Source organism: Nematocida ausubeli, assembly GCF_000738915.1.
Source record: "Nematocida ausubeli strain ERTm6 chromosome Unknown supercont2.2, whole genome shotgun sequence".
In the NCBI taxonomy this organism is placed as follows: Eukaryota; Fungi; Microsporidia; genus Nematocida; species Nematocida ausubeli.
Window position 1 is genome coordinate 686,503 of NW_026515635.1, and position 24,225 is coordinate 710,727.

General features: G+C 37.5%; 16 protein-coding genes across 16 annotated transcripts; 11 read left to right on the forward strand and 5 right to left on the reverse strand.

The window, feature by feature from the left end:
* Positions 1 to 225: 225 nt before the first annotated feature.
* Positions 226 to 888, forward strand: NESG_00995 (uncharacterized protein; the record flags this gene model as incomplete). The annotated part of the gene is made up of 1 exon (XM_053048634.1): positions 226 to 888. The coding sequence occupies one exon, from the start codon at positions 226 to 228 to the stop codon at positions 886 to 888; it is 663 nt and encodes a 220-aa protein (XP_052905394.1).
* Positions 889 to 1,576: 688 nt separating this feature from the next.
* NESG_00996 (uncharacterized protein) lies at positions 1,577 to 3,973 on the forward strand (the record flags this gene model as incomplete). Its single annotated transcript, XM_053048635.1, has 1 exon — positions 1,577 to 3,973. The coding sequence occupies one exon, from the start codon at positions 1,577 to 1,579 to the stop codon at positions 3,971 to 3,973; it is 2,397 nt and encodes a 798-aa protein (XP_052905395.1).
* A 126-nt stretch (positions 3,974 to 4,099) lies between these two features.
* Positions 4,100 to 6,181, reverse strand: NESG_00997 (uncharacterized protein; the record flags this gene model as incomplete). Its single annotated transcript, XM_053048636.1, has 1 exon — positions 4,100 to 6,181. One exon carries the CDS (start codon positions 6,179 to 6,181, stop codon positions 4,100 to 4,102), a length of 2,082 nt encoding a protein of 693 aa, XP_052905396.1.
* A 39-nt stretch (positions 6,182 to 6,220) lies between these two features.
* Positions 6,221 to 6,754, forward strand: NESG_00998 (30S ribosomal protein S8e; the record flags this gene model as incomplete). The annotated part of the gene is made up of 1 exon (XM_053048637.1): positions 6,221 to 6,754. The coding sequence occupies one exon, from the start codon at positions 6,221 to 6,223 to the stop codon at positions 6,752 to 6,754; it is 534 nt and encodes a 177-aa protein (XP_052905397.1).
* Positions 6,755 to 7,678: 924 nt separating this feature from the next.
* Positions 7,679 to 7,864, forward strand: NESG_00999 (uncharacterized protein; the record flags this gene model as incomplete). Its single annotated transcript, XM_053048638.1, has 1 exon — positions 7,679 to 7,864. The coding sequence occupies one exon, from the start codon at positions 7,679 to 7,681 to the stop codon at positions 7,862 to 7,864; it is 186 nt and encodes a 61-aa protein (XP_052905398.1).
* Positions 7,865 to 7,908: 44 nt separating this feature from the next.
* On the reverse strand, positions 7,909 to 8,907 carry NESG_01000 (uncharacterized protein; the record flags this gene model as incomplete). Its single annotated transcript, XM_053048639.1, has 1 exon — positions 7,909 to 8,907. The coding sequence occupies one exon, from the start codon at positions 8,905 to 8,907 to the stop codon at positions 7,909 to 7,911; it is 999 nt and encodes a 332-aa protein (XP_052905399.1).
* A 66-nt stretch (positions 8,908 to 8,973) lies between these two features.
* On the forward strand, positions 8,974 to 9,732 carry NESG_01001 (uncharacterized protein; the record flags this gene model as incomplete). The annotated part of the gene is made up of 1 exon (XM_053048640.1): positions 8,974 to 9,732. The coding sequence occupies one exon, from the start codon at positions 8,974 to 8,976 to the stop codon at positions 9,730 to 9,732; it is 759 nt and encodes a 252-aa protein (XP_052905400.1).
* A 1,098-nt stretch (positions 9,733 to 10,830) lies between these two features.
* Positions 10,831 to 12,384, reverse strand: NESG_01002 (uncharacterized protein; the record flags this gene model as incomplete). Its single annotated transcript, XM_053048641.1, has 1 exon — positions 10,831 to 12,384. The coding sequence occupies one exon, from the start codon at positions 12,382 to 12,384 to the stop codon at positions 10,831 to 10,833; it is 1,554 nt and encodes a 517-aa protein (XP_052905401.1).
* Positions 12,385 to 12,838: 454 nt separating this feature from the next.
* On the reverse strand, positions 12,839 to 15,031 carry NESG_01003 (uncharacterized protein; the record flags this gene model as incomplete). Its single annotated transcript, XM_053048642.1, has 1 exon — positions 12,839 to 15,031. The coding sequence occupies one exon, from the start codon at positions 15,029 to 15,031 to the stop codon at positions 12,839 to 12,841; it is 2,193 nt and encodes a 730-aa protein (XP_052905402.1).
* Positions 15,032 to 15,472: 441 nt separating this feature from the next.
* Positions 15,473 to 16,363, forward strand: NESG_01004 (uncharacterized protein; the record flags this gene model as incomplete). The annotated part of the gene is made up of 1 exon (XM_053048643.1): positions 15,473 to 16,363. The coding sequence occupies one exon, from the start codon at positions 15,473 to 15,475 to the stop codon at positions 16,361 to 16,363; it is 891 nt and encodes a 296-aa protein (XP_052905403.1).
* Positions 16,364 to 16,636: 273 nt separating this feature from the next.
* On the reverse strand, positions 16,637 to 17,995 carry NESG_01005 (uncharacterized protein; the record flags this gene model as incomplete). The annotated part of the gene is made up of 1 exon (XM_053048644.1): positions 16,637 to 17,995. One exon carries the CDS (start codon positions 17,993 to 17,995, stop codon positions 16,637 to 16,639), a length of 1,359 nt encoding a protein of 452 aa, XP_052905404.1.
* Positions 17,996 to 19,559: 1,564 nt separating this feature from the next.
* NESG_01006 (uncharacterized protein) lies at positions 19,560 to 20,117 on the forward strand (the record flags this gene model as incomplete). The annotated part of the gene is made up of 1 exon (XM_053048645.1): positions 19,560 to 20,117. The coding sequence occupies one exon, from the start codon at positions 19,560 to 19,562 to the stop codon at positions 20,115 to 20,117; it is 558 nt and encodes a 185-aa protein (XP_052905405.1).
* An 80-nt stretch (positions 20,118 to 20,197) lies between these two features.
* On the forward strand, positions 20,198 to 20,386 carry NESG_01007 (uncharacterized protein; the record flags this gene model as incomplete). Its single annotated transcript, XM_053048646.1, has 1 exon — positions 20,198 to 20,386. One exon carries the CDS (start codon positions 20,198 to 20,200, stop codon positions 20,384 to 20,386), a length of 189 nt encoding a protein of 62 aa, XP_052905406.1.
* NESG_01008 (uncharacterized protein) lies at positions 20,368 to 20,676 on the forward strand (the record flags this gene model as incomplete). Its single annotated transcript, XM_053048647.1, has 1 exon — positions 20,368 to 20,676. One exon carries the CDS (start codon positions 20,368 to 20,370, stop codon positions 20,674 to 20,676), a length of 309 nt encoding a protein of 102 aa, XP_052905407.1.
* A 696-nt stretch (positions 20,677 to 21,372) lies between these two features.
* On the forward strand, positions 21,373 to 22,848 carry NESG_01009 (uncharacterized protein; the record flags this gene model as incomplete). Its single annotated transcript, XM_053048648.1, has 1 exon — positions 21,373 to 22,848. The coding sequence occupies one exon, from the start codon at positions 21,373 to 21,375 to the stop codon at positions 22,846 to 22,848; it is 1,476 nt and encodes a 491-aa protein (XP_052905408.1).
* A 560-nt stretch (positions 22,849 to 23,408) lies between these two features.
* On the forward strand, positions 23,409 to 24,056 carry NESG_01010 (uncharacterized protein; the record flags this gene model as incomplete). The annotated part of the gene is made up of 1 exon (XM_053048649.1): positions 23,409 to 24,056. The coding sequence occupies one exon, from the start codon at positions 23,409 to 23,411 to the stop codon at positions 24,054 to 24,056; it is 648 nt and encodes a 215-aa protein (XP_052905409.1).
* Positions 24,057 to 24,225: the final 169 nt, after the last annotated feature.

Sequence of the window (24,225 nt, forward strand, 5' to 3'; positions counted from 1 at the left end):
GATACTTAAATGGCTTTTTACTACTGCAAGAAAAGCTTCTTCTAGTGCTCTTTCTAAAAGTACCATGCATATTGGAATAGCGACCTGCACCACGGTTAGATGCAAAAACATGTAGAAAAGGCTGTAGTGATTCAAATTATGCGCTATGAAGAAATACTCTACTGTATAGAGTACAAAATCCTGTAGAAGGTATCTTGATAAAAAAGCTTTTCTTTTTTCAAATAAATGGAAAGTCTTTCTATTGGCGCAGAGGCTACTGTATACAGAAGCAGCGAGTATATTATAAAAATAAGACACCCAAAGGAATATAGAATACACGAGATAGACAGTTCTGTGAGGAAAAGCAGAACAAAGCTTGAGAAAATGCTGCTAAAAAGGATTGAGCACTTGAGCATTGCGCCAAAGATATTTGATATGGCGGTTCTAAAGGACGTGCCTGCGGAAAGCATATGCTTGGACATGCAGTATGCCATCTGCATGGAATATATAAAAGGAAACACTTTGAGAGATGTGCTTGCATTGCACTCCAAAGACCGTGATATAGAGAGTATTTTAGCAGATGTATACAGATGTATTGGCCAGCTGCATGGCCAACAGATTGTTCATGGTGACCTAACACCAAACAACATCATTATATCTAATGGAAGTATAAAGATAATTGATTTTGGTCTTGGAAAAATATCAAACAAGATTGAGGATAAGGCAGTAGACCTGTATGTGTTTGAAAGAACACTTGCATCTTTAGCAGACGTTTCACTGGAGGGCTCTTATGCAAATGTATTTGCAGCATACGCTGAGGGCAATACTCAGAATGGAAAGGATACTTTAAACAAGCTGAAAGAGGTGCGAAAGAGAGGGCGGAAAAGAGAGTTGAATGCAGTTGGATAGAGCAAATGTGTATTCTGTTCTTAGAAGAAATGCAAATGGTATTCTATAAAGTGTAGAGATTCTATAGGAGGTAATAGTATTCTTTTTATTTATTAGTTTGGATATACTCAGAAAATAGCGCTCTAAAGAAAACTATGGCTGCTTTCTAAAGGCATTAGAGCTTAAAAACAAATCTATTTGAGAAACTTAGACATTACAAGCATAGGGTGTCTGTGCGCGCAGATACACTTATGATATGTGCTAATGCATTTTTAAACAGCAGTGAGTGTATTTTGTTCTTTGCTTAATTTACAAGAGGCAGATTCAAAAATATCTATGCACTTATTACTGTTTATAATGAATATAGCCGCATTTAGACAATAAAAACTTAAGTAAAATATCCAAGTTTTCCGTGCGCTGGAATATCCACTTAAATTTCATACCAAATGTAGAAAGCAGATGCTTTGTTTCTCTCGTTAATTAGCATATATATCGCATGCTTGTCGGCTCAGATATCTCTCATAGATGTTCTGTCGTGCTCTAGAACACTGATATTAAATAAAAACCCTGCTATACACTTCTTATTTCTATAAAGCATGCACAAGGTAGATTCTTTTCCTATGCGCATAACAAGGCATGCCGTGTAGAGGATGTCTTTTACAGGGCAATGCACGCCTTTAATAAAAAATATTTGTAATTATGCTTGAACATGCTAGCACAAGGAACTGACTTGGTTGCATCAGCACGAGGAAGCAAGATATATGTGTACACACTATCTGAGGGAATGGGCCTAGTGACAACCATTAAAGCAGCAGCACAAATCTCAGCAGTTGCGTGCGCGCTAAACGACTCGTTTCTGCTCATTGGGACGGCCACTGGACAAATGTATTACTACAATACACTAGAGAGAAAGGAGCTTGTTGATCTAGAAAGCTGCTGCGAAGTATCAAAGCTATCGCTTAAAATCACGTCCATATTTATACTAAATGACATTGTGTACGTAACATCCGAAAACGGCACAATTAGAATATTTTCAATAGAGATAACTAAAGGGCTAGCAAGCACAGCAACAGAAGCTGCTGCAAATATCACAGAAACAGAAACAACCCTGGAAAAGGACGGGTGGATGGAGGAGATTGAGTCAATTGGAGACAATACTACACAAACACTTAGCATGCACATCAGTAGAGCAGAGGGAACATATCATAACTTTAAGTCAGTAAGGGAGATAAAGCACACCACGCCAATAACCAAAATTGCAGTATGCGGACCCAACATATACATACTAGATATGCGAGGGCGTGTTATTGTGTTCCCTTCAAAGGTTGTGTACGACAGCATTGCAGACATTCACTTTAGAAAATACCTATTTTGTATAGATGGGAATACTGTGTTTGCAGAGGTGGGGCAGGTGTTTACATCTGTGTACTTCGCGAAAACTGCAATAAAGCACATGTCAAGCAGCATGCAGGGCGGATTTTTCTTTATACTGACAGAAAAAGAGCTGGAGATTATGAGAATTGAAGAAATGGGTGGAAAGAGAGTGCATGCCTACAAGCTGCCAAAAGAAGCTGATGAGATTGTGGTTGATTCAAAAAGATCCATAGTGTACAGCATGTGCAATGGAAAGCCTGCGCGGATGGAAATAGACTACGTGTGGATAGATAGATCCATGGAAGATCTAAAAATAGCGGGCAGTACAATTAAAGAGGTCTGCCGAGAAGAGGAGCCCATTGAGGATGCAGACGGATACTTTGATATTCCGAATGTAAAGGCAGTTAAGGACCTGGCCCTTCCATCTGTAAAGTATGCAGCTGGCAATTTTAACATGGATATGCGCAAAGGAGGGTTTGATTTCGACTCTGCCTCAGATGATTCAGGCAATAACAACAACGAGCACAATTCAGACATTGAAGACTTGTTTAATGCAGACGAAAACTCGCCCTTTTCTTCCAGCCCTGCCAACGAGCAAGCGCATCTTCTCCTAGAGAAAGATGAACAGAGCACTACACCTCAGCCTAAACAGCACTGCATAGTAAATAGAATATGTGGGCCTGTGTGTATTACAAATAATCAGGACAAGCTTATATACTGGGCGCCTGAGTGCACGATTCGGGTATTTGAAAGGACAGACTATAAGCAGATTGAAGTCACTACGCGCGCATCTTCTGTTGAAATCTCCATTTTGAAAGAGTTGAACGATGTTCTTCTTGCATGCGCATCTGCGTCTATGCTGCTTCTTTATACTGAGGCGCATTTAAAGATATACCGCAGTACAAGCGGGGTCTTTACAGAAAGTGCACTGATCCACAAGATAGAGCCAGGCCACAAAATAGAGAGGCTGGTTTGCGGAAAAGACTTCTTCTGCATAGTAAATGAGAATGGCTTACTGTCTAACGTATCAGTGTACACAAAAGACCTGCAAGAGATCTACTGCTTTGTTGCGGTTGTGCGAGGAATTTCAGCAAGCGGCGACTATCTGGCAGCCATTCTAGAAGAAGGAGAGGGTGTTGTTGTACGAGTGTTTAAGTACACAGATGGAGCTATTCATACTGTAAGCAGTGCGTACTTCAATCGCCAGGCAATTGAATTCTGCGGGGTGTCCAGCACTGGAGTTTTTGTATTCCAGGTTGCTTCTCTCCTCTATGCACTTGGCAGAGACCGAATTATTGCGCTGTCTTGCACAGTGCCTGGCATTCCAATTGCTATTGTTGGAGAGAATGTGGCGTATCTGCTTGAAAATGAAAATAAGACAGTTTCTGTGCATCCAGAAATAGTGCAGTATGTCCGCATAGAGCGAAAATGCCAACTAAGCCAAAAGATGGATATTTTCGCAGCAATTGAAAAGGAAATGCTTACCACTCCTATGCACCATGGATTCTCTGAAACAAAGAGTACAGTTTCCTCTGGACAATTTAGTAAGACAGGCCTTAGTACAGAGGATGATGAAAATACCATTTTCATCTCTAAGGCGCACAAGGCAGTTAATACTACGCCCAGAAAGCAAAATACAAGCCATTCTGACTCAAGCAAAATTGAACACTCCCCTATGCATACACCAATCAAGAAGGTAAAGCATTCAAACCCATTTGCTAGAAATAACTAGGTTTAAATCTAAAAGGCAGCCTGCGCCAGAAAAGTGTCTGCATTAAATATATTTTAAATATCTGAACTATTTTAAGCTTGCAATTTACTCTTTAAATAATGCTGGATAAATATGCATATATTTATTCTATTCTTTGTCTTCTGCCCACTCCTTTAGTGCTTGATATAAGGCATTTTGCTTGTAATTGGTGCCTGGAATGTGCACTAAATAATCCATAGCTAAGTATGCGCCATCTGGAATAGTTACTGTTTTGTATCTTTGGCTGATGTGCGTGATAAATAATGTCTGTGCTCTGGAGCTTTGGAATATAGCCATGGCCTGAGAAATCGTTGAATGCTGTGTCATTCGCGCTTGTACTAGCTCATTTTCTTCAAAGGTTCCTTCGTGTATCATTAAGTCCGCGTGTTGGGAGAGATCCGAGAATTTCTCATTTGGCTTTGTGTCTCCAGAGTAGGCGACTGTGTATTCTGCGCTGCCTGCAGTTTCTTTGACTAAAACACTGTAGCTTTCATGTATATGCAAGGCACTGCACATACTTACTTTGTATATGCTGCTTTCGCTAGGCGCGCATGCAAGACTAGGGTCAATCTTAACAGGCAAGTTGATAAACTTGACAAAGGAGGCCTCGTTTGATGCAAAGACTGATAAAACAGATCTTTTAACACCATTATGTGAACGGTAGTTTAATGGGTTGATGCTTTTGCAATGTCTATAAATATTTTGGGAAATTCTAATAACTACGCTCTCTTTCTGGTTGGTCATCACTATATACTCAATGCTTTCTTTTCTGTGTATGCTTACTTCAAGATCCGCGCTGTTTTGAACAAAAATTCCTGAGATCCCAAACTCCTTTAAAGCAGAGACTATACACTTGTTGCCAAGTACCAGCACAGCAGTATTTCCAGACACATTACATCTGCGCAAGACGCTGAACATTCCCATAATGTGGTCTGCGTGTCTGTGGGTCAGAACAATCATGCTTATGGCTGCATAGTTATATCTGTAGTGTGCACTTATTTTGTTCAGCTGTGTTCCGGTGTCTTCGCCGCAGTCAAGAAGAATGCTTTCCTGCATGGATGCGACCAGCACAGAAGAGACGTTTCTTATGACGCCTGGCACTGCTGCTGCTGTGCCTAGGAACACACTGCATGTGGACTCTATTTCTGTTTGGCAGTCTGCCTGCACTATATCCTGCTTATCTTCTATTTCTTTAGAGTCTTTGTCTCGCTTCCATGCATTGTGTATCTGAACTTCATCACCACCTGCATACTCTATAAGTGTTTGATCAATCACCACTTTGCTATTGCGCAGATACTTTGTGTTTTTTGGTGTGTATATCAGTGGGCGGATAAGTGGCGTGTACACGGGGCACACTTTATCATAGAACTTCTTTACAGGCTCTGCCTCAGTCTCACTTCTCATCATGATATACAAGTTGATGTTTACTTTTTCCCAATCTGTAATTTCAGATGCGATTTTCTTTTTTATTTCTCTTTCTACCTCTGCTAATAATTTGTGCTCCTCTTTTGTACTGCTAAAGAGCTCTGGTGCTGCTCTTATAAATATCTCTATCCCGCTGCTGTCTGCCATAAGAGTTTGGATTCTCTTTACATCCACAGCGTATTTGTCGGATAAGATAGTTATAACAGCTATTTTAGGATAGCAGACTGCTTTGTTCCGGAACTGGTCAACCAAATACTCAATGCCATCCTTTACTATTTTTCCTGTTTTATTTAGCATGGCAATATCAGCCTTACCAACTATTCCTTTCTCTGACGCCTTTTCAACACTAAAGCTTGCTTTTTTATTTGGAAGTGCAACTGTCACATACGCAACATTATGCAGCTCTTCCATCTGCAGGTCTGCGAACCTGTCTTTGCTGCTGTTGTCGTACTTATCAAAGAACTCTAAATTTCCAATGCCCATTCCGACTTCCTGAATTAATTTCTCTGTGTCTTCTGCACACACGTACCTAGTATGGATTTTCCCCTCGTGCATTGCTGTTGTCAGCACTGCTGATATTGCAGGCACAATTTCATACTTGCTACATATGCAAATAACCCGCAATTTCGCAAGTTTGATCTTTTTTCTTCCCATGTAGCGCTGCATGCCTTCAAACCCACCTATTGCAAGGTACTCTCCTGTTGTTTTGTTGACAATATTCAGTGATGTGCCACCTTCTGTTGAGTTTATTGCAATTTGGTACATTTTTGCATTTTTATATTTTCAGTTTTTAACTCCCCTGCAATGGGATTAACAAGAAATGGAGAGCACAAAAGAAAAAACACTGGAGGAAAGAAATCAGTGAGAATCAGTAGAAAGAAGCATGCCATTGCTAGACAGCCAGCAAGTACTAAAGTTGGAGCAACTAAGGTCAAACAGCTCAGAGTCCGAGGAGGAACATACAAGATGAGAGCCCTGCGATTGGCAAGCGGAAGTTTCTCTCTTAAGACCCACAATGTTACAATGAAGTGTGCCATCACACAGGTGGTCTACCACGGAAGTAACAACGAGTTAGTAAGAACTAACACGCTAACCAAAGGATGCGTTGTAAAGCTAGACCCAACTGGATACACTCCAGTAATAGAGAAGATTCTTGAGGCTGAGCAGGATATTCAGGAGATAGATCCAGTGTTTGTTCAAGAATTCAAGCAAGGAAACATATACGGTGTAATTTCTTCAAGACCTGGACAGTCTGGAAGCGCCGATGGTCACATCCTGCAGTCTGAGGAGCTTAGCTTCTATCTTAGCAGAATGAAGAGTCACAAGCAGAAAAAATAAATAACGTAGTTCTTCTTTCTTTTCTCCTCGGGCTCTTATGATTTCCAAAAGAGGCATGCTGTGCTAGTAGCATAAACACATATATGCATGCATTTAGAATGTACTTTACTCTAGCCAGGCCTATAGTAGTAGCTGGGTTTCTCTGTTTGGTCTTTGCCTATATACAGCTCTGACTATTCTTTAGTATCTCTATAGACAGAGTTCTTTCGAATAGCATGCAAAGTAATTAATTGACTAATATATCAGAGCGCTTGAAATAGCATACAATAAGATGAACGTACAACTAAGAGAATGTAAAAGATATATATGAAACATGCACTAAGAAAATTAAATTTGGAAGAATTCCATTGGTGCGATGCCTGTCTTGAGTGTGCTATTTATATGCTCTTTCGCTTACTCCTATTCTAAATTGTCTTACTGCTTTTCTTTACATGCTAACAATTACTATTTGGGGGCTCTTTAATGCGATATATCTACAGCCATATAATTAGCACCAGCTTAGAATATACCATTAGAATGGTATTTTAGGTATTCAGCTTAAAAACAAGTATTTGACTGCACAGTGCCTCGCCTGCTTAATAGTCTGTTGTAAATGCATGCAATTGCAAGAATGCAACTCCATTGTCTAACAAGTTATATTATATAGAAGCTGCATTATATCAATAGAGCTGTATTCCACATGCATTACATTTTTTCTCTGCAGAAAATATTTAGCAGTGCGATAGAAAAGACTGCGATTTCCTCTCTGCAATTTTCAATTTGCATATGCGATATATTGCTGCTTTTATAAGACATACAACACTGTCAATATCAACTTGAGTTATCTACTGATTTGTTAAAATGTATTTTTATTGGTTGTTTTTTTCTCTACTACATTGGTGTATTTCTGTTAAGTGTTAAATACGCATACAGAGGTGCATAACTATGAAATTCAACGTGGAGCATTTCTTATATATATCCATTGTGGTTATGATTATTTTTTCGGTATCTGCTATTATTTCTGACTCTGGGCAGACAGAAGCCTCAGAAAAAGACAACGCAGGAAGCGAAAGCCCAGAGAAGGATGCTAGTGCCGAAAACAATTCTGAAAAACCCTCTGGTACAAAATAGAGATAGTATGTCCTTTTTCTACTATACCATGCTTTCTTTACACCCTATGTGTATTCTATATTTATATAGTCTTTAGACAGAACAGCATTAATGCTTTCTGTGTTAAACGACCTACGCTCTGCATCAAGTGTTAAGAGACTTGCAAGAATGCCTCTTTCCATTGCAGACATATCTGTAAACAGATCTAGTTTCTTTCCTTTTGTTATAGGAATAAAACCACTAAATGGATACTTTTCTAAGATATCTTTGTCTTCCTGTGTTACACCTATTTTTCTAACTATCTCTCCAATTTGATTTATCTCGCAGTCTCCACTAAAGCACACTTCGTTGAAAAACACTTCCCAAAAGGTGCACCCGGCTGCCCACATGTCAACCTCGCATCCATAGTCTCTGCTGCCAAGAAGAATTTCTAGCGGTATATAGTGAAGGGTTCCCATAACTCCGCTCTTTTTTAGCTTGTCTGTCTCCTCGTCTATAGGCTGAAAGGAGTCAAACTCGCTGCTGCTATCCAGCTCTTCCATGAGAAAATCTTCTATCCCCACAATCTCTGCATGGTCACTTTTCTGCCCATTCTTCTCTGTACTATCTGCAAAAGCAGACACTTTCTCCTCCTCCCTTCCTTCTTTGATATATTTTGCAACTCCAAAGTCACCTATCCGCACTTGTTCATTATGAATTAGAATATTTTGCGGCTTAATGTCTCTATGCACAATATTCTGTTCGCCCAAATACTTCAGTCCCTCAACAACACACTTTATTATATAGTACTTATACTCTTGGTTCTTTATTGGAAGAATTTCTTTTAAGTTTGTTTTGAAATACTGCATGGCAAACCATCTGTACTTTATGCAGTAGCTGTTGGAGTAAATGCCTATTATATTCCTATGGTTTAATTTCTTAACAATAGATATTTCTTTGCTTTTTCTATTCTTGATTATTTTGATCGCCAGCTCAACTGGTTTTCCGTCTGCTGGCTCTTTTTCTCTAGTTAGATAAATAGCCGAGTGCACAGATCCGTATATTTTTGCTGGCCCAGTCTTCATTTCTGATAGGCCACTGAAAAGTTTAAATTTAAGAAAAATTAATTTGTGCTTCTTAGTCAAAGTAAAATGCGATGCACAACATGCAATAAAGAAATTGAAAACAAGACAGAGCACTATAAAAGCGCAATACACGAAGAAAACTCGAAAAGACGGCTAGCTGGAATTCAGCCCATGGACAAGCTAGAGGTGAAAGAGTGCGAAACTGTAACTGCAAAAAAGCCAGAGCCAAGAAGAATGGAGGAGACTGGTTTATATAAGCTAAAGGACAAGGAGTGCTTATACTGTGATGAAATAGTCACATGCGAGTACATTGATCACTTGGAGACACACGGATTCAAGCTACTGCTCCCACAGTATATTGTCAATGTAGACGGTTTAATAAAGCACTTGAAGGAGAAGGTGGGGTACTGCATGTGCACATGCTGCAATAAGCGCTTTTCTTGCATTGGCAAAGCCCGGGCTCATATGAGTGCAATGCACCACATGAACTACATCAACACAGAAGAGTACGACAGCTTTTATAACTATCCAGAGAAGGGTATTGGATATGTTTCACAGGACGGGAGCGAGTTATATCTTCCCTCTGGAAAAATAGCAGGAAATAAGAAATACACAAAGTACTATGCGCAGACACTGAGAGACGTCGAGTATTACCAGAACATGAACAAAAAGTACACTCAAGTGGTCCACAAAGAAGCACCCGCGCAGACAGAAGAGGAGAAGATAAAGATTAGGCAGTTCACAGAGAGATCTGAAAGAAACAGACTGAAGATAGGAATGAGCAACAACAGCCAGAAACACTTTAGAGATGATTGGATGCAGTAGTGCATATTTTGCAGCTGATGCTTTCCAGGCTAAGTAAGTGTTAATTTCTTGGTGTTGTGTGCTGTTTTAAACAGATGGCAGGATCTAGCAGAAATTCAAACAAATTACACTGCACTAACTTCTGCAGTGTACCATCTGTACAATGTATGTAGCTCTGTGCTCTGCAGATTTAAATAACTATTTTACATATATTCATGGCTATGTGGAGTTAAACTCACTAAATCGTGAAAACATATTGTAGTGATTAGGCACTGCTTGATGGGATAGCATGGTGTGATTATAGCTGTTTATGATGCGTATACTCAATAAACACACATATTATTAAAATAAATAGATTTAGAGTTATATATATGTTCCTGGTAGTAAAGTATTTCTCCAAATAAAGATACAAAGTCCAAAGATACTTTTTCTTAATAGAACAAGAAAGAATTCTTTGTTTATAGTAAGCAGAAATAGTGCACATCTGCTATAAGTACTTTAAATAAGAAGGAATTCATACATGCTTATTAAATGCGCAACTCCAAAAATCTTGTTAAAGCCTCTGTCTACTCTAATAAACATCTGACTAGTTGAATATATGTCGGAGCTAAACAAAAATATACATAACCAATTCATAGACTATTTAGGCCAAAATCCTATTTTATAAGAATTACTGTGCCGCGCAGTAACAGCAAGGCTATTTGTGAAAGGCATTAAAACTCTTCTCTGGTATATAATTTCTATATACTATGTGAAAGATGCACTCTTATTCTCATGGGTTTGCATTCATTACGTAGCCAGTCTTTTATTTGAGAGCAATTTTTATTTTCTATAGCCTGGTAAATTTTAAAAAAATTAAACCATTCAGAAAGAAAAGTATATGTGGATGTGTTATATTTTTATAATATTTGCAAGTATGCAGAAAATAAACCAATTATTACTTATATAGAATTCAAACTGTATATGCAATAGAAAATGGGAATAAAACAGATTCTGAAGTATAAAGAGCTTAATAGATCAAAACTATGCATTCTTGCAATTTATTAAACATCCCATCCTATTAAATAGTTACGTTTAAAGTTTAAGAGAGCACAGTGAATAAGAGCCCATGGATTCATATTACTCTGGCTGCATGCATGGGCTCGTTTTTAAATCCACAATATCTAGAAGCTCTATAGAATCTGTTATCTTCTTTAAAATACGCACTAGAACGCATATAGTGCTATGCATGGAAATTAGATTATCAAACGCCCGGGTTTCATAATATTCTTTCGCATCATACATGTTTTTTAAAAGAGCAGGTTTCGGTCTAACATAAAAATTGTTCATGGCATCCACATGATCAGAAGCACTAGATTGAATCCATAAAAAGTACGTGTTGAAAAAATGGCACATAGTGTCTTTAAACACATAAGAGAAAAAAATAAGCTCTTTACTGAGCTCGCAAAACGTAATATTAACATCAGGCGACACATCTTTAAGATGGTTTTTTATCGTAGACGCAGGGATAATGAGTATTTTTCTAATATTTTCCCACATAGGACTGCTTGGCCCCATTATAGGGCTCTTTTTGATCTGATATAGTACTTGGTTTATACCATCAATATGAAAGTCACTTATCAACATAGATTCAAGTCTAATGTAGTTATTTTTAAGAACACTAGTGACAGCCAAATTGTACTCTTTATCGTATAGGATTGACTTATTGTATAAGCATAACAAGTTTTCTTTGTAATCGCCGAAAGAGATTTCTTTTTTAAAATGGTCAATCTTATAGAATGGTGTTTCTGGGCCTATTGCTGAAAAAAACTCTTCAAAACTCATTGAAACCCTAAAAGGCAGGCTAACTGCAATATAGCTCCAGGGTAAGTGCTTTTTGTGGGTCTTCATTATATCAACAGAATCAAATGACTTGCAAATAATACAGCTGCCCTTTTTGCAGGATGCTGGGGATATAATGGCAGTAGTACTATGCTGTTGCAGTCCATTCAAAAAGTTTATGTGACTGTTTAGTATCGTGTCTAGGGCCATTTGTGTTACGTGCATGTTGTAGGTGTGGGAGCTTAGTCTTTTCAGGCTTGCATAGCACTCATTAAGCACATTGCTCTTTTTATTTTTTATATAGTAGTTATATTCTTGCGTCCAGTCTACTTGCACAAGCTTTTCTATAAGATCCAGCTCTTTTATACCACATGCAAATGCTTCTGATGTTTTTAGTCTTTTTTCCATCTCTTGTATATTTTGCACGTACATTTCTAGTATTATTCTTTCAGCAGAATGATGCTTTATCGTAGGCACAGCGAGTTCTTTAGTCTTGCAAGACAGTTCTTCAACAAATGAGTAGTAGTGTTTGTATATTTGTATTAGATTAGGCAGCAGTTCCTTAAGGATTGTTGCACTATCTACTAAAATCCTAATCATTACGTAGAATCTCAAAGCATGCTGTGTTCTCTCCGAATCAAAAGGCTTTTCTAGATTACACATCATGTCAGCAGTAATTTCTCCTTCTTCGTCAACTTCCTCCAGCATATTTATATGGATGGCCTCATCTATTCCTACTAATCGAGGATTTAACCTAATTAAGTTATTTAACATTTTCACTGGGTCATTCTGTGACCTGGCTAGACCCCATATAGACAAGAGCACTATAGTTAAATATATATCTATCCTCATTATTCTTAAAAATTTGCTATTTTATCTATATATTAGCACATGGGATATTATAATAATTGTTGCCAGTCTGTCTACCAGTAGTAGTTTTAAACAAATTTTATCTTTAGTTTTCTAATCGACAACAAAACAGTAATAAAGCAGTTTTTAACAAAAAGAGTTCTACAGCACACTTAACACATGCACATAAACAAATAGCAATTTACTATAATAGGGATAAATCATAGAATATACAATGTCGTATGCGCAAACATACACCATACTATGAAATGTCTAGGTACTCTAGACAACTTGTAGAATGGCTTCTTAGTAAGAAAGCAATTCTGACAGTGAATTAGAGCATAGTTAGTATATTACTCCATAGGGTACTCTGCAGTCGCACGTATGGCATGTATATTAAAGCGAGATACTATACCTCACTACTATAATTTCAATTAGCATCTACAAGAGTGTATTTTTACTCAGAGCGAAGATATGCAATGCTTTTAGACAGAAGCTTTTTTACCTCGTATAGCTCTTTTGAGATATCTCCTTCCAATATGAGCTGCTGCTTGTCAAAGTATATGGATATCATATCGTTTACTACTAACTTCTCATCTACTACATCTGCTTTGATCTTTGCATCAATAAATATTTGTCTTATTTCGCTGAGTTTTACTGTTCCCACACAGATACTTTCTTTTGTTTCAGAGGCCTCTTCTATTTCTAGAATTGGCACCTTCTCTGCCCGATTAACACGTGCTGTGAAGTATCCTATAAGAGTGTTTCCAAGCTTCTGCACCTTTATGGAGGAAAGCTCCTCATTTCGGATCTTTAGAGGCAGAGTGTGCCGGATTCCCTCCAATGTTTTCCTGTCGCATAGCTCAAGTACCTCTGGCGCAGCTGTTGTGCATGCAAAGTACTCTTTTAGTACTTTTCTCAGAATAAGGTCTTCTCCGTATACAACTATTTTCTCTGAGCCTATGCCAGATAGTACTACCTTTAGGTTGAAAATATCGCTCTCGCTTGAAAAGAAAAGTGTCTTTACTTGAGCCCGTATTTTTAATGCACGTTCTTTCCTGATGCTAATTCTAAATGCCCTCTTCTGAACCACCTCAGGCTTCATAATCACCTCAGTCTCTTTCTCTTCTTCCTTTTCTTTCTGTATGTACACTGGCTCGCCGTACTCATCGGTTGGCTTTCTCTTTGCTGGGTTTGGAAAAAGCAGTTTGCTTCCTGTGCCGTTTATATCAAAATCAAGGTAAGTTATTCTTTCCTCGTTTGTTTCAATCTCATCCTGCAGCTCGTGCCAGAATCTGTTGAATATTTGCTTCCGGTCCTCTTCTTCCTCTGAAGAATCTTCTATTTTTTGCTTTACTATTCTGTCTATTTTTTCCTGCGCTTCCTGTGCCTCCTGCTCTTTCTTTGATTTTTTGTACTCATTTTCTATTTCTGTTGTAGACAGCCGCGTGTACTTAATAGGGGCTAGAGTGATTGTGTGTCTAGATGAGGTTTCTTTCGTTGGGGCAGGCTGCCTTTCTGATTCATCTGATTTATCCTCTGTGTCAGATCGAGTTTTTTCGCCTTTGTCTGATCCTTCCGTTGCATCACTGCACTCCTGCTTTTTTTTGTACTGAAGCGAGCTAGATACTCTTAGAATGAGATTTTTTGAGCTCTTGGCTATGTGTGGCAGTATAACAGGAGAAAACCCAGAGTTTCCATGCTTATCAATTACGAATATAATACTCTCTGATATCTCACTATCTGGGCACTCGTTGTAAAACTTCAGATTCAGTAGATTGAACGGGTTTTCTTTCTCCTGGTTGAACTTGTGCAGAATTGAGCTACCTGTCCATTCCAGAATTGTCTTCACCATGTCAAAGTACTTGTTTCCATAGAAGGAGTACAGAGCCATTGGCATCTCTTGAGTTTCTTTATGGTTGTACAAAGTCATGGCTATCTCTAACAGCTGCGAGTACCCAGTTGGTATAAATACCTTTCCGTTGCCATTTATGCACTTTACAACACTATCCACCAGCTCTTTATCTCTCATCCTTCGGGTGCTCTGCTCCTTGACTACTTGAGTGCTATTGACAATTACACCCAGTGGCTTGGAGATATTTGATATATCCAGACCATCCAGATGTGCCTCCTTTCTGTGATTTATTTTATCACAGATAATCCACTCCTGCTCGTTTTTTCGGATTTTCCATATGGCACCTCCAACTGAGCTTCCACTGTTCAGCGGACCAACTACTATGCCATCTTCCAGCTCAACTGTCTGCGTGTACTTCAAAGGAATTATCCTGTCAAATATCTTGTCTTGCTTCATATCTAAGCTGCTGTTACCGTGAAACTTCTCGAGCACTTTAAGTCTCTCAAGTATCTCTATTCTACCCAAAATCTTAATAGGAACTGTTCCATATATTGGAGCATTTATCCCCAATGACTCCAGATGAATAAGCCCCCCAAGCGAGGAAATATCACTTGAGCACAGTATAATATGTGTTATGCCCTTTAGGTACTCTAAATCCGTGTAGATCCCCAGAGACAGATCATACTCTGTGCCCAAATTAACCAGAATCTTGAGCTTACCTATTTCTACTATGCAGCAGCAGGATTCTAGCTGCCTGACTCGCGGAACATGCACTGCAGTAATTCCGTCCTCCATATTCTTATAAGATTTTTTTATATAAATATTCAATTGAGAGGCTACTGTATTCCATATATATTTGAATATTTTGGAGGAGACTGTGCTACAAGACCTTTTATGCACAAATTACAAGCATGCACTTGCTGTCAAATAGTTAATAAAATAGTGTAAATTAGATAATCATACGGTACTTTGATAAAGTACATGAAAATGCATTGTATTTTGTATGCTAGTTCACATAGAATAGAGCACAGTGCGTGTTAAAAATATAGTATTCTAAGTTTACTATCTGTGTACTTATAAAGGCCTTTTCTATTGTGGCTATGAAGAAAGGCTATTCTGTGTTTGCTAGACTTCTGAAATTTCATCATTCTTCATTGTGTTTTTACTTTGAGATAATAGACATATATAGGAATGCATTGATGGATGCTTTATAATTATGTAATATTTTTATTTAAAATGGTACTGAAAGACAGTGCGTACATTTTCTACACATTCTCAAATTGCATGAATGACCTGGAATTCCTGCAGATGATGTGCAATGAGTTCTCGCTGCATTTGTATGTAGAAGAAAACAGAAAGACAGCCAATTACATGATAAGCGGGAAGACATTTGTAATTGATATTTTCTATGAGCGCGAAGAAGAAATCCATACAGAAGAAGGAGAGGATGCGCAGAGCATTGGAAGTAGTGTTGTGCAGATAGGAAAGGAGAGAGTAGAAACAGTGTCCCAGAGAATAAAGAAGGTTGGAATATCCCTTTTAGAGGAAGAATGGTCAGCATATTTCACAATCTGCACATTTTCAATCATGTTTCATCTAAAGAACAAAGATTACTACAGCACATACAAGCTAATACAGAATGTCATACAGTATGATAGCGAAGAAGACCAGAGTGGTTTTGCACTGATCATTAAAAGGCTGAAGGCCCTGGAGGAAAAGGGGGTTAGCCCACTAGAGTACTCTTTTCTGCACCATAAGCCAGTTATGCGACACATAATAAATAGCACAGGCAGGCTATACACCTCCTTAGGAGTGTTTTCCTGGATAGAAGATGACAGCACACAAAAACTCTATAATTTAACTGATTTAAGAGAGATTCCTTTGAATAGCACAGTAATTGACATAATCATTGAAATGTTTATATACGGTGTTAAAATAACTATTGGAAAGGGGGTTGTTGTAAATGCATATGTAGATAGCAATTGTTTCCAGGTTGAGGTAGGTGAGGATGGGTATGTTCTAGTAAATAACGAAATAGACAGATATAGAACACTTCTTCTTAAAAGAACAAACTCATTATACCATGTGCTATGCGAGACAGGATTAGAGGTTGAATACATAGTCTAGAAGTGTATATTTTTGCAAGCAGACAGACCTGCAAGTGCAAGAATATTCACAGATTGACCAGGAATACTAAAGTACTCCACAAGGATAAGCTTACAAGTAGGAAGAATATTATCCCTATAAAGATAACAGGTACATGCAATCTATGAGATGTGCAATATCAGTAGTAGCTGATTTATTTAATCTAGATGTGTAAAATATGTCTCCTTGGTTTAATACAAACACTATAGACTGGTGAATGTATATAGCTATTTATTCCAACAAGGACCACTATATTTATATAATAGTTGAGCCATGTCCTGTTTCCTTTAGGTGCTTGAATAGATCATTTCTATTGGAAAATATCTCTTTACACTTTGCACAAGATGTGGTAAAGGCAGCGCCTGTTCTTAGATCTGAATCATTTGCTTGGGAAAATAAAGGCTTTTTGGGCTGCTTGTGCTCCTTTCTTCCCTGGACCTTCTGTTTTTGGGTTTCTTTTGTCCTGTTTGTTTTTTCTTTATTTAAAGTACTTGTGCTTTGCACCTCCTTGAGATTGCTTTTCTGCTCTGGCTTATTGTCTCTCTCAATTGAGTATCCAAATTCACTCTCTTTTTCATCTTCTGATATTTTCCGGGGCTTTGTTTTGGCTGCTTCCTCCATATTTGGGATCTCTTCTATTTTGCACTGTTCTATCTGAGAGATAAGAGCTTCTATTTCTTCTGGCTGTATAGATTCAAGCCTTTCCTTATGCTTTTTTGACTTAGAATGATTCCCTAGCTGGTTCAGACTTTTGAATCTTTTATTGCACGGCTGGCAGATGAAAATCTCTTTGTCGCATTCAAGCTTCTTTTTTTCTTCCTCCTTTTTCTTTTTCTCTGTTACATGCTTTGTATATTCCTCTTCTAGTGCTCTTTTCTCCTCTTCTGTCAGATTGTGACTGTCTGTTAAAATAACACCATTTTTGCTGATCTTTGGCTTTGCTATGTTTAGGTCTATCTTTTTAGGCACAATCCTTAGCCTTTGGTCTTTCCGCTGGAGTATTTTCACAAGTTCTCTTATTTTTGACACATAGTCAGCTCTTCTTGCATCCAGCACACTTTTGAGGTCTTTCTCTACTTCTCTTTTAAGAGGACGGGAGTAGTATTGGTAGTTTGAGTCAATGTCTTCGCATGTGATGTTAAAGTGCCGAAGTGAAGAGAAGTTAGAATAGAACTCATAGAATGGCTTGGGCATTCCCTTTGCATATCCAAAGGAAGGTGCTCTAAAAAGCCCTCCTCTTGTTATGTTTTCCACTCGAACAATCTCTGCAAATAGGTTATTTATCATGGAGTAGTTCTTCTCCTCTATCTTTTCAATTGCACTTGCTTGCCTAATGTAGCCATCTATATCTATCTCTGGCTCTACTTTTCGGGCTGGCATCTTACTCACAGAAACCTCTTTGCTTGTCAGCTGTTCATAGGCTTCTTTTATTTCTATGAAAAGATCATCTGAGACCACTTCTCCACGGGCTCTTGCTGCATCTGGGTGGTGCTGCATGGCAAGCCTTCTGTATGCTTTTTTAATTTCATCTTCTGTTGCGGTGTTTGTAACCCCAAGTACTTCACGGGGGTGCCTTTTTGTTCTTCCTGCAAGAGTTGAGGATGCTTGTCCCATTAAAATAATACACTGTAAAACAGAATAAATATAAAAATAGAAAGAGTTATAAAAATAGCCTTCTTAAACAAAGTCTACAATACAAGAAGATATATAAGATAGACTCACTGACTACAAAGTACTTTATATACTGTTTATGCATAATAGAGAATAAAATGTATCCAAATAATTCTCAGAGAAAGCTGCTGTAATTAATAGAAATGGTGCACTGTCTTAGCAGATGATTCTGGCTCTTAGAGTTCATTACTAGAAGTTTTTGAATAATGATACATCTATCTTCTGGCATTTTGTTTTTTAGCTGCAAAACATCAACCCGTTCACTTCAGAGGGAAATATGTATGGGTTATATTCCGAGTGAAAATACAAAAATATAAAGAGATGTTCAAGAGAGATCCCTTCTAAAACTAACAGATTTCAGTGCCCAAATAGCATATAAATGTGGATATACTCTTAAAGCACAGAGGTATGTAGAGGCCTCGGCATAATTATTTAATTCAGGACAAATATGTGTTAGAAGAGTATGAATAAGACAGAGTACATATAGCAAGAATAGAGTTGTAAATTTAGCAAACCAATAGTAGCAAAAATCATAATAAACAGCACATATGTACAACAATTTAGATGGGTTATAAATAATCTTACTAATAGCTCTACTAGTAGTAATTTTAAATAATTTCATCTTTAGTCTCTTATCTAGTAACAAAAATTATAAAACGATATATATCATATATGACTGCAAATAGACTTATATATGAAGCACATAATATAGGTCTAGTAGTGCTATTTATAACCAAAATTAACAAAAACCCCATACACTCTCTAGTTATACCTATTAAACACATTTATTTTGAAGAGTGCATGGGTTTTTGTTAATTTGGTTTATATTTTAGATCTAGATATATAAACTTTTTATTAAAAGAAAATTTTAGATATCGATATGACAGCAAGAATTAAAAGACAGAATAAAACAGCTGCAGCATTAATGATACTTCTAGTGCAAATCACATACACTATGGGCGTAAATGTTACTGCAATAAATGCAGAAGTTCAAATACAGCAGTGCCAGGATGAAAGTAGCGATACAGTGCAGAGTAATACTGTAGAGTACCAGGATATGCCTGTGTACAATGACAGCATGTCAGAGAGTATGCAGGAGTTTATTCGCAGATACCATATGATATTTTAAAGAAATATTTCAGAAAGACGCATGCAGCACACTAACTTAAATAAACCAGATTATTGCATACGGAACGTGTAATTTTAAGAGTTATCTCATGAGTCTTCATAGTACATATGGTCTTTAGTATTCACTCAGACTTAGCTTCTTTTTTATTCAGTGTCTTTATTTTAGGCTGAAAACCCGAATTTATGTGAATATCCAGAAGGCTTCGGGTACACAGAAAAGCAAAGAATTTGAAATAGCAGTGCCTGTTCTGCATCTGCTAATATATGAAACACAAATGTGAATCATAATATAAGATCGGAAAAATTAAGCAAAGTTAACTTCTGGAACATAATTTCCATTCTCTTATTGAATTCTTTTTGCAATGTTTACAAAACAAACATGGCAGTGTTCAGGACAGGGGGATTGAGGCAACAATCGGTCAGAAGACTGGCTGCAGAATATAAGCAGCTGAAAAGCGATCCAGACGCCAAGTGGTTCGAAATAAATGACGAGCCAGAAGATTTTATACCGTTCACAGATAACAATACAGAGTATGTTGGAAAGTGGGAAATCACCATAAATGGTTTTAAAGACACTGTGTATGAGGGATATTCTCTCAAAGCAGATATTTTCTTCCCATCAGACTATCCTTTGTCACCACCCAGGGTTATGTTTAAAACCAAAATGTACCACCCGAATATCTACAATGATGGAAGGGTGTGCATTTCAATTCTGCACACAGCCCAGACAGACCCACACTCAGACGAGTTGGACACAGAGCAGTGGACACCTGTTCTCTCTGTAAGAACAATTCTTCTTTCCATTATGCTTCTTCTAAATGAGCCAAACCCAGACTCACCAGCAAACCTAGATGCTGCGCTGCACTTTAGAAGAAACAGGCCCGACTATGAGGAGTATGTTAAAACCAAGATATTAGGCGTGCACTATTCTTCATAGGGCATAGGACACGAATAAAAATCCGTTCTTACAGATGAAGCACTGGTTAAAATATTTAATAAATAATTATTAGCAGGGAAATGAAGAATTTTAAAGCTACAGTGAAGGAGGAGGCTGCTTTAATTATGAGCAGAATAAAAAAGAATTCTATTAGTCTGGCACTTACCCAGACAAATGAAGGAATGGTTATTTCTGAAGAGATGAGTATTCCGTATGTACTTAAACTACTAGACGACTTAAAAAATAAAAAATGGACCGCAGGGAAATAGACGAATTAAACAAGAAAATGTCTAGTACAATAGATCTGGTAGGAAACATATTTGGGTACGAAGTAAAGCTTATAGGCAACAATCGGCTGGCTATTAGGTCTCTGTATGCCTTTGATGAGGATGATGTTTTCATTATAACAGTAACCAAGAACGGAATGCAGCTAGACATGAATGACTACTTAAAAAAATTCGAGAAGGAAAGAAAGTTGTACTTGGATGGAGCAAAGTCACTTGGGGCATTTCTATCTGCAGTGACACTTTCTCTATTTGAGAAGAACACCTTTCAATAAATAACAAATGCAGTACTCTAACCCATATGGGATCCCATTTATACATTTTATAAGATATCTTGTTTGCTGTACTTGGTCTTCTGGGATTGCAGGTCATCTATATGTCTCCTTCTTAAAGGTACCAGGTGAGAATGCATATGCTCTGGTTATAAAGTAAGCAGGGAATATTAAACAGAATAGTTAATCAAAGAACAGTAAGTATTTGGGTACACAGTACTTTACAATCTTGGTTATGTGCTATCTCTGGCCTGCTATAAAGGTCTAGTCGGTTTACTCCAGGTTATAAATATGAAATGCAGCAGTCTCAAGGAATTCCAATAAAAAAGTCTAAGCTTCAGTGAGTATTCGTAGTAGAAGAACTTTTAAAATATTCAGAAATACAAGGGCAGTAGTATACTAAGTGTGCATGACAGTAATTTATCTGCAAGTACATATAGATTATGTCTACTGTATCTTATGATTCTATTACCTATTTATAAAGACTAGAGCACATTATAATCAACCAAATGAATCTAAAGAGTATTCTTGTGAAATAATAAGATTCTTTAAGGTTATATGTATATATTCACATTGTACCAAGATAGTAGAGAATAAAAAGCAAGAGAGCTTATCTAGAAGGAAATCAAAAATCACAAGCCCAAAGGCGTCTTCTTCCTGAATATATTTCTGTTTTAAATTTTTAAGAATTTTAAACTTATGAATATAGAAGAAGAGGTAAGAGATGCCATGAAGAAAAGAAATTACAAAAAAGCAGAAAGTCTTTTTTCCAAGCACATAAGCGAGTCATTTTCAGTTGAGATGCACGCGGAGTATTTGGCATTCATTAACGCAACAAACAAGGATATGATGAAGGATGCATTGGCTTTTTCTTATAATCATACTTTATACAACACAGACAGCCTGGATATTAAAATACAGTATTTAGAGTCAATTATGGAAGAAAATGACCCGGAAAGAGTAAAGGAGGTTTACACAAGCATACTGGAGATTCCAATCAAAAAGGTAGACACTATAATAGAACTGTACAAAAACTTTGAAAACACAAAGAGTAAAATAAAGAAGAAGGATAGTGATCTGCTATCAAAGGAAATAGTGGCAGTAGAAGAGTCCAAAGCAATACAGAAATTAAATGATATGCAGGCAATAGAATACTTTCTGCTGCAGTACAAGAACAATTATCCTATATATACCATAGAATACATATTATATAATGTGGATTGCGCTCTGAGCAATGGTAAAATAAAGAATCGAAGTAGAAATAAGATGTTGTTTTATAAGATACTGATCTTGTCGAAGAAGGTGGATAAGAAGAATATTATAGATAAAAATAGCAAAGAGATCATTTTAGCAAAGGGTGTTTCAGAGAAGAACCAGAAGATTAGTGGGATGCTTTGGAGTGAAATAAGAAATACAAATGACATACTTCCTTTGTTGCCGCTGCTTATAGGGTACACCTTTGACATCGACCAGCTCTTGGCAATTGCGCCTCCTGGAATAACTAAAAAAAGCGAGTCATTCTACTTGATCCTCTTTGGGGCAATTTTGAAGCACAGAGGCATTGAAGGAATGCGAAAGTATCTGATTAAGCTAACAAAAGAGAGGAAAATCGGGTGGATATCATACAACTACTGCGCAAGAGTGGAGGGCCTAATAGGAGGAGGAAATAAGTATGCAGGTGGGATACTTTTAACAGCCCTGAAGATATTTATTAAGGGTGAAGACAGCAGATATTACATGTCTGCAGAGGAGAACGCGTACAAGCTAGCATTGAATGGGACACAGCTGCTCCTTTCACTGGGAGATGCACAAAGAGCCCACATTTTAATAGAGCTTTATAATAAAGAGAAGGGGAAGGAGCAGCTTGCGCATGCAACCTTTAAGATTAGAGAGGGAGAAGAGGAGAAAGACCCAAAGCTTATGATGATAAAGCACCAGATGCTGTACGAGTCTGGGTTTGCTGCGCTTCTAACTATCTCCAATACATATAGCTACGGGGATCTTTTTGATTTCCTGTGCAGAGTGTATCGAATAGAGGACGAGGATGAAGTGCCTATGCCTCCTGTGCTCAAGAAATTAATTGAAGAGCTTCCAAAAATAAGAGAGTCCCAGGATATCTTTAGCGGTGTAGATATAAACAGCATAATTGACATGCTAATAGATATAGAGATATGATGGAGATGGCTGTTACTGGGAATATCTCAAAAATAAACATTTCTGCACGTTTTATCAGTTAAAAAGGCATATTCATTTGTAAAGAATTTTAGATCGCATTAATTCATAGCTTGCAGTAGAACTATTAGTATGATAATGTGCAGAACTCGCAAGAAGTTCTCTTAGACAAAAATGTGCTTATCTCTGTTCATGCTTAATAAAGATATATTTTCTTATGTGATACTGCAGAGGACAGATAAAGATATAGACAAAGATATCTGCACCCACAATATATGACTCTAAGTATATATTTAAATCCAAGAATAACAGGATATATCTATGTGTAGTATGCTTAAGAGTGTCTCTATACTGCAGGTGTATACTCAGGCTACTTAAAAATGGAAAAGTAATAGTAGGAGCATAGAGATAAACTGGTCATTTTCAAGTGCAGTAGAAGATAGAATATATTCTTTAGTGTACAGTGTATATGCTTGGACTACCAAGGCATTTACTGTCATACCAGGACACAGCCAATAGGCAATGAAGCACTCTTAGATTTGTTTCATATCGATTCAGTTTGAATGCTAAAAGAAGAAAAAGAGCATAAAAAAGAAGAAGAGAAAGAGGACAGCAGCACGTCCAGTAATAATGAGGTTGACCATGATGACCTATTTGATATAATAAAGAAGGCAAATAAAGGCCTTGCTGGGTCAGTGCGAACATCAAAGGACACAACAAAAACACTCACAAAGCAGGGACATAGTCTGAAGAAGTCCCTTCACAAGAAGAAGAACATTCGGAAGAGTATAGGGAAGGATGAAAAAGCAGTTCAAAATATAAATGCAGAAGGTCACGTAGTGGTTGTTAAGAGCTCTTTCTTCGATAAAGTGAAGGGTTTCTTCAGTGGAAAAACCTGGCACGAAGAAGCAGTCAACCAGTCTGCAGAGAAGGAAGAAAAAAAGGCAGAAAAATATTCAGACGAAGAAGAGAATGATGAGTTCAGCTCAGAGGAGAGCAGAGTGGCAGAGGATCTGGAGAGTACAGGCTCAGATGTGAGTGATGAGCTGGAGAAAACACTCGCAGGCCTGCAGTCTCTTAGAAGAAGCGTGCACTTCCAAACACAAAAAATCAAGTCCCAAAGGCACGCAGCAAAGGAAATGCAAATATTAGACAAGGATACAACAGAAAGAGCCAAGCAGCTTGAAGAAGAGGCAAAGCACATAAAATAAATACCCTACATTCTATATGGAAATATACAGAATTATTGTAGAAAAGGTTGATTCTTTGGATATAACCTGAATAAAATATCTCTTACTTAGAAGAAGAAAATATTTATTAGAAAATAAACCATATGAGTATCTTTTATTACTCTTCTATAACTTAAAACTAAGGTTTATT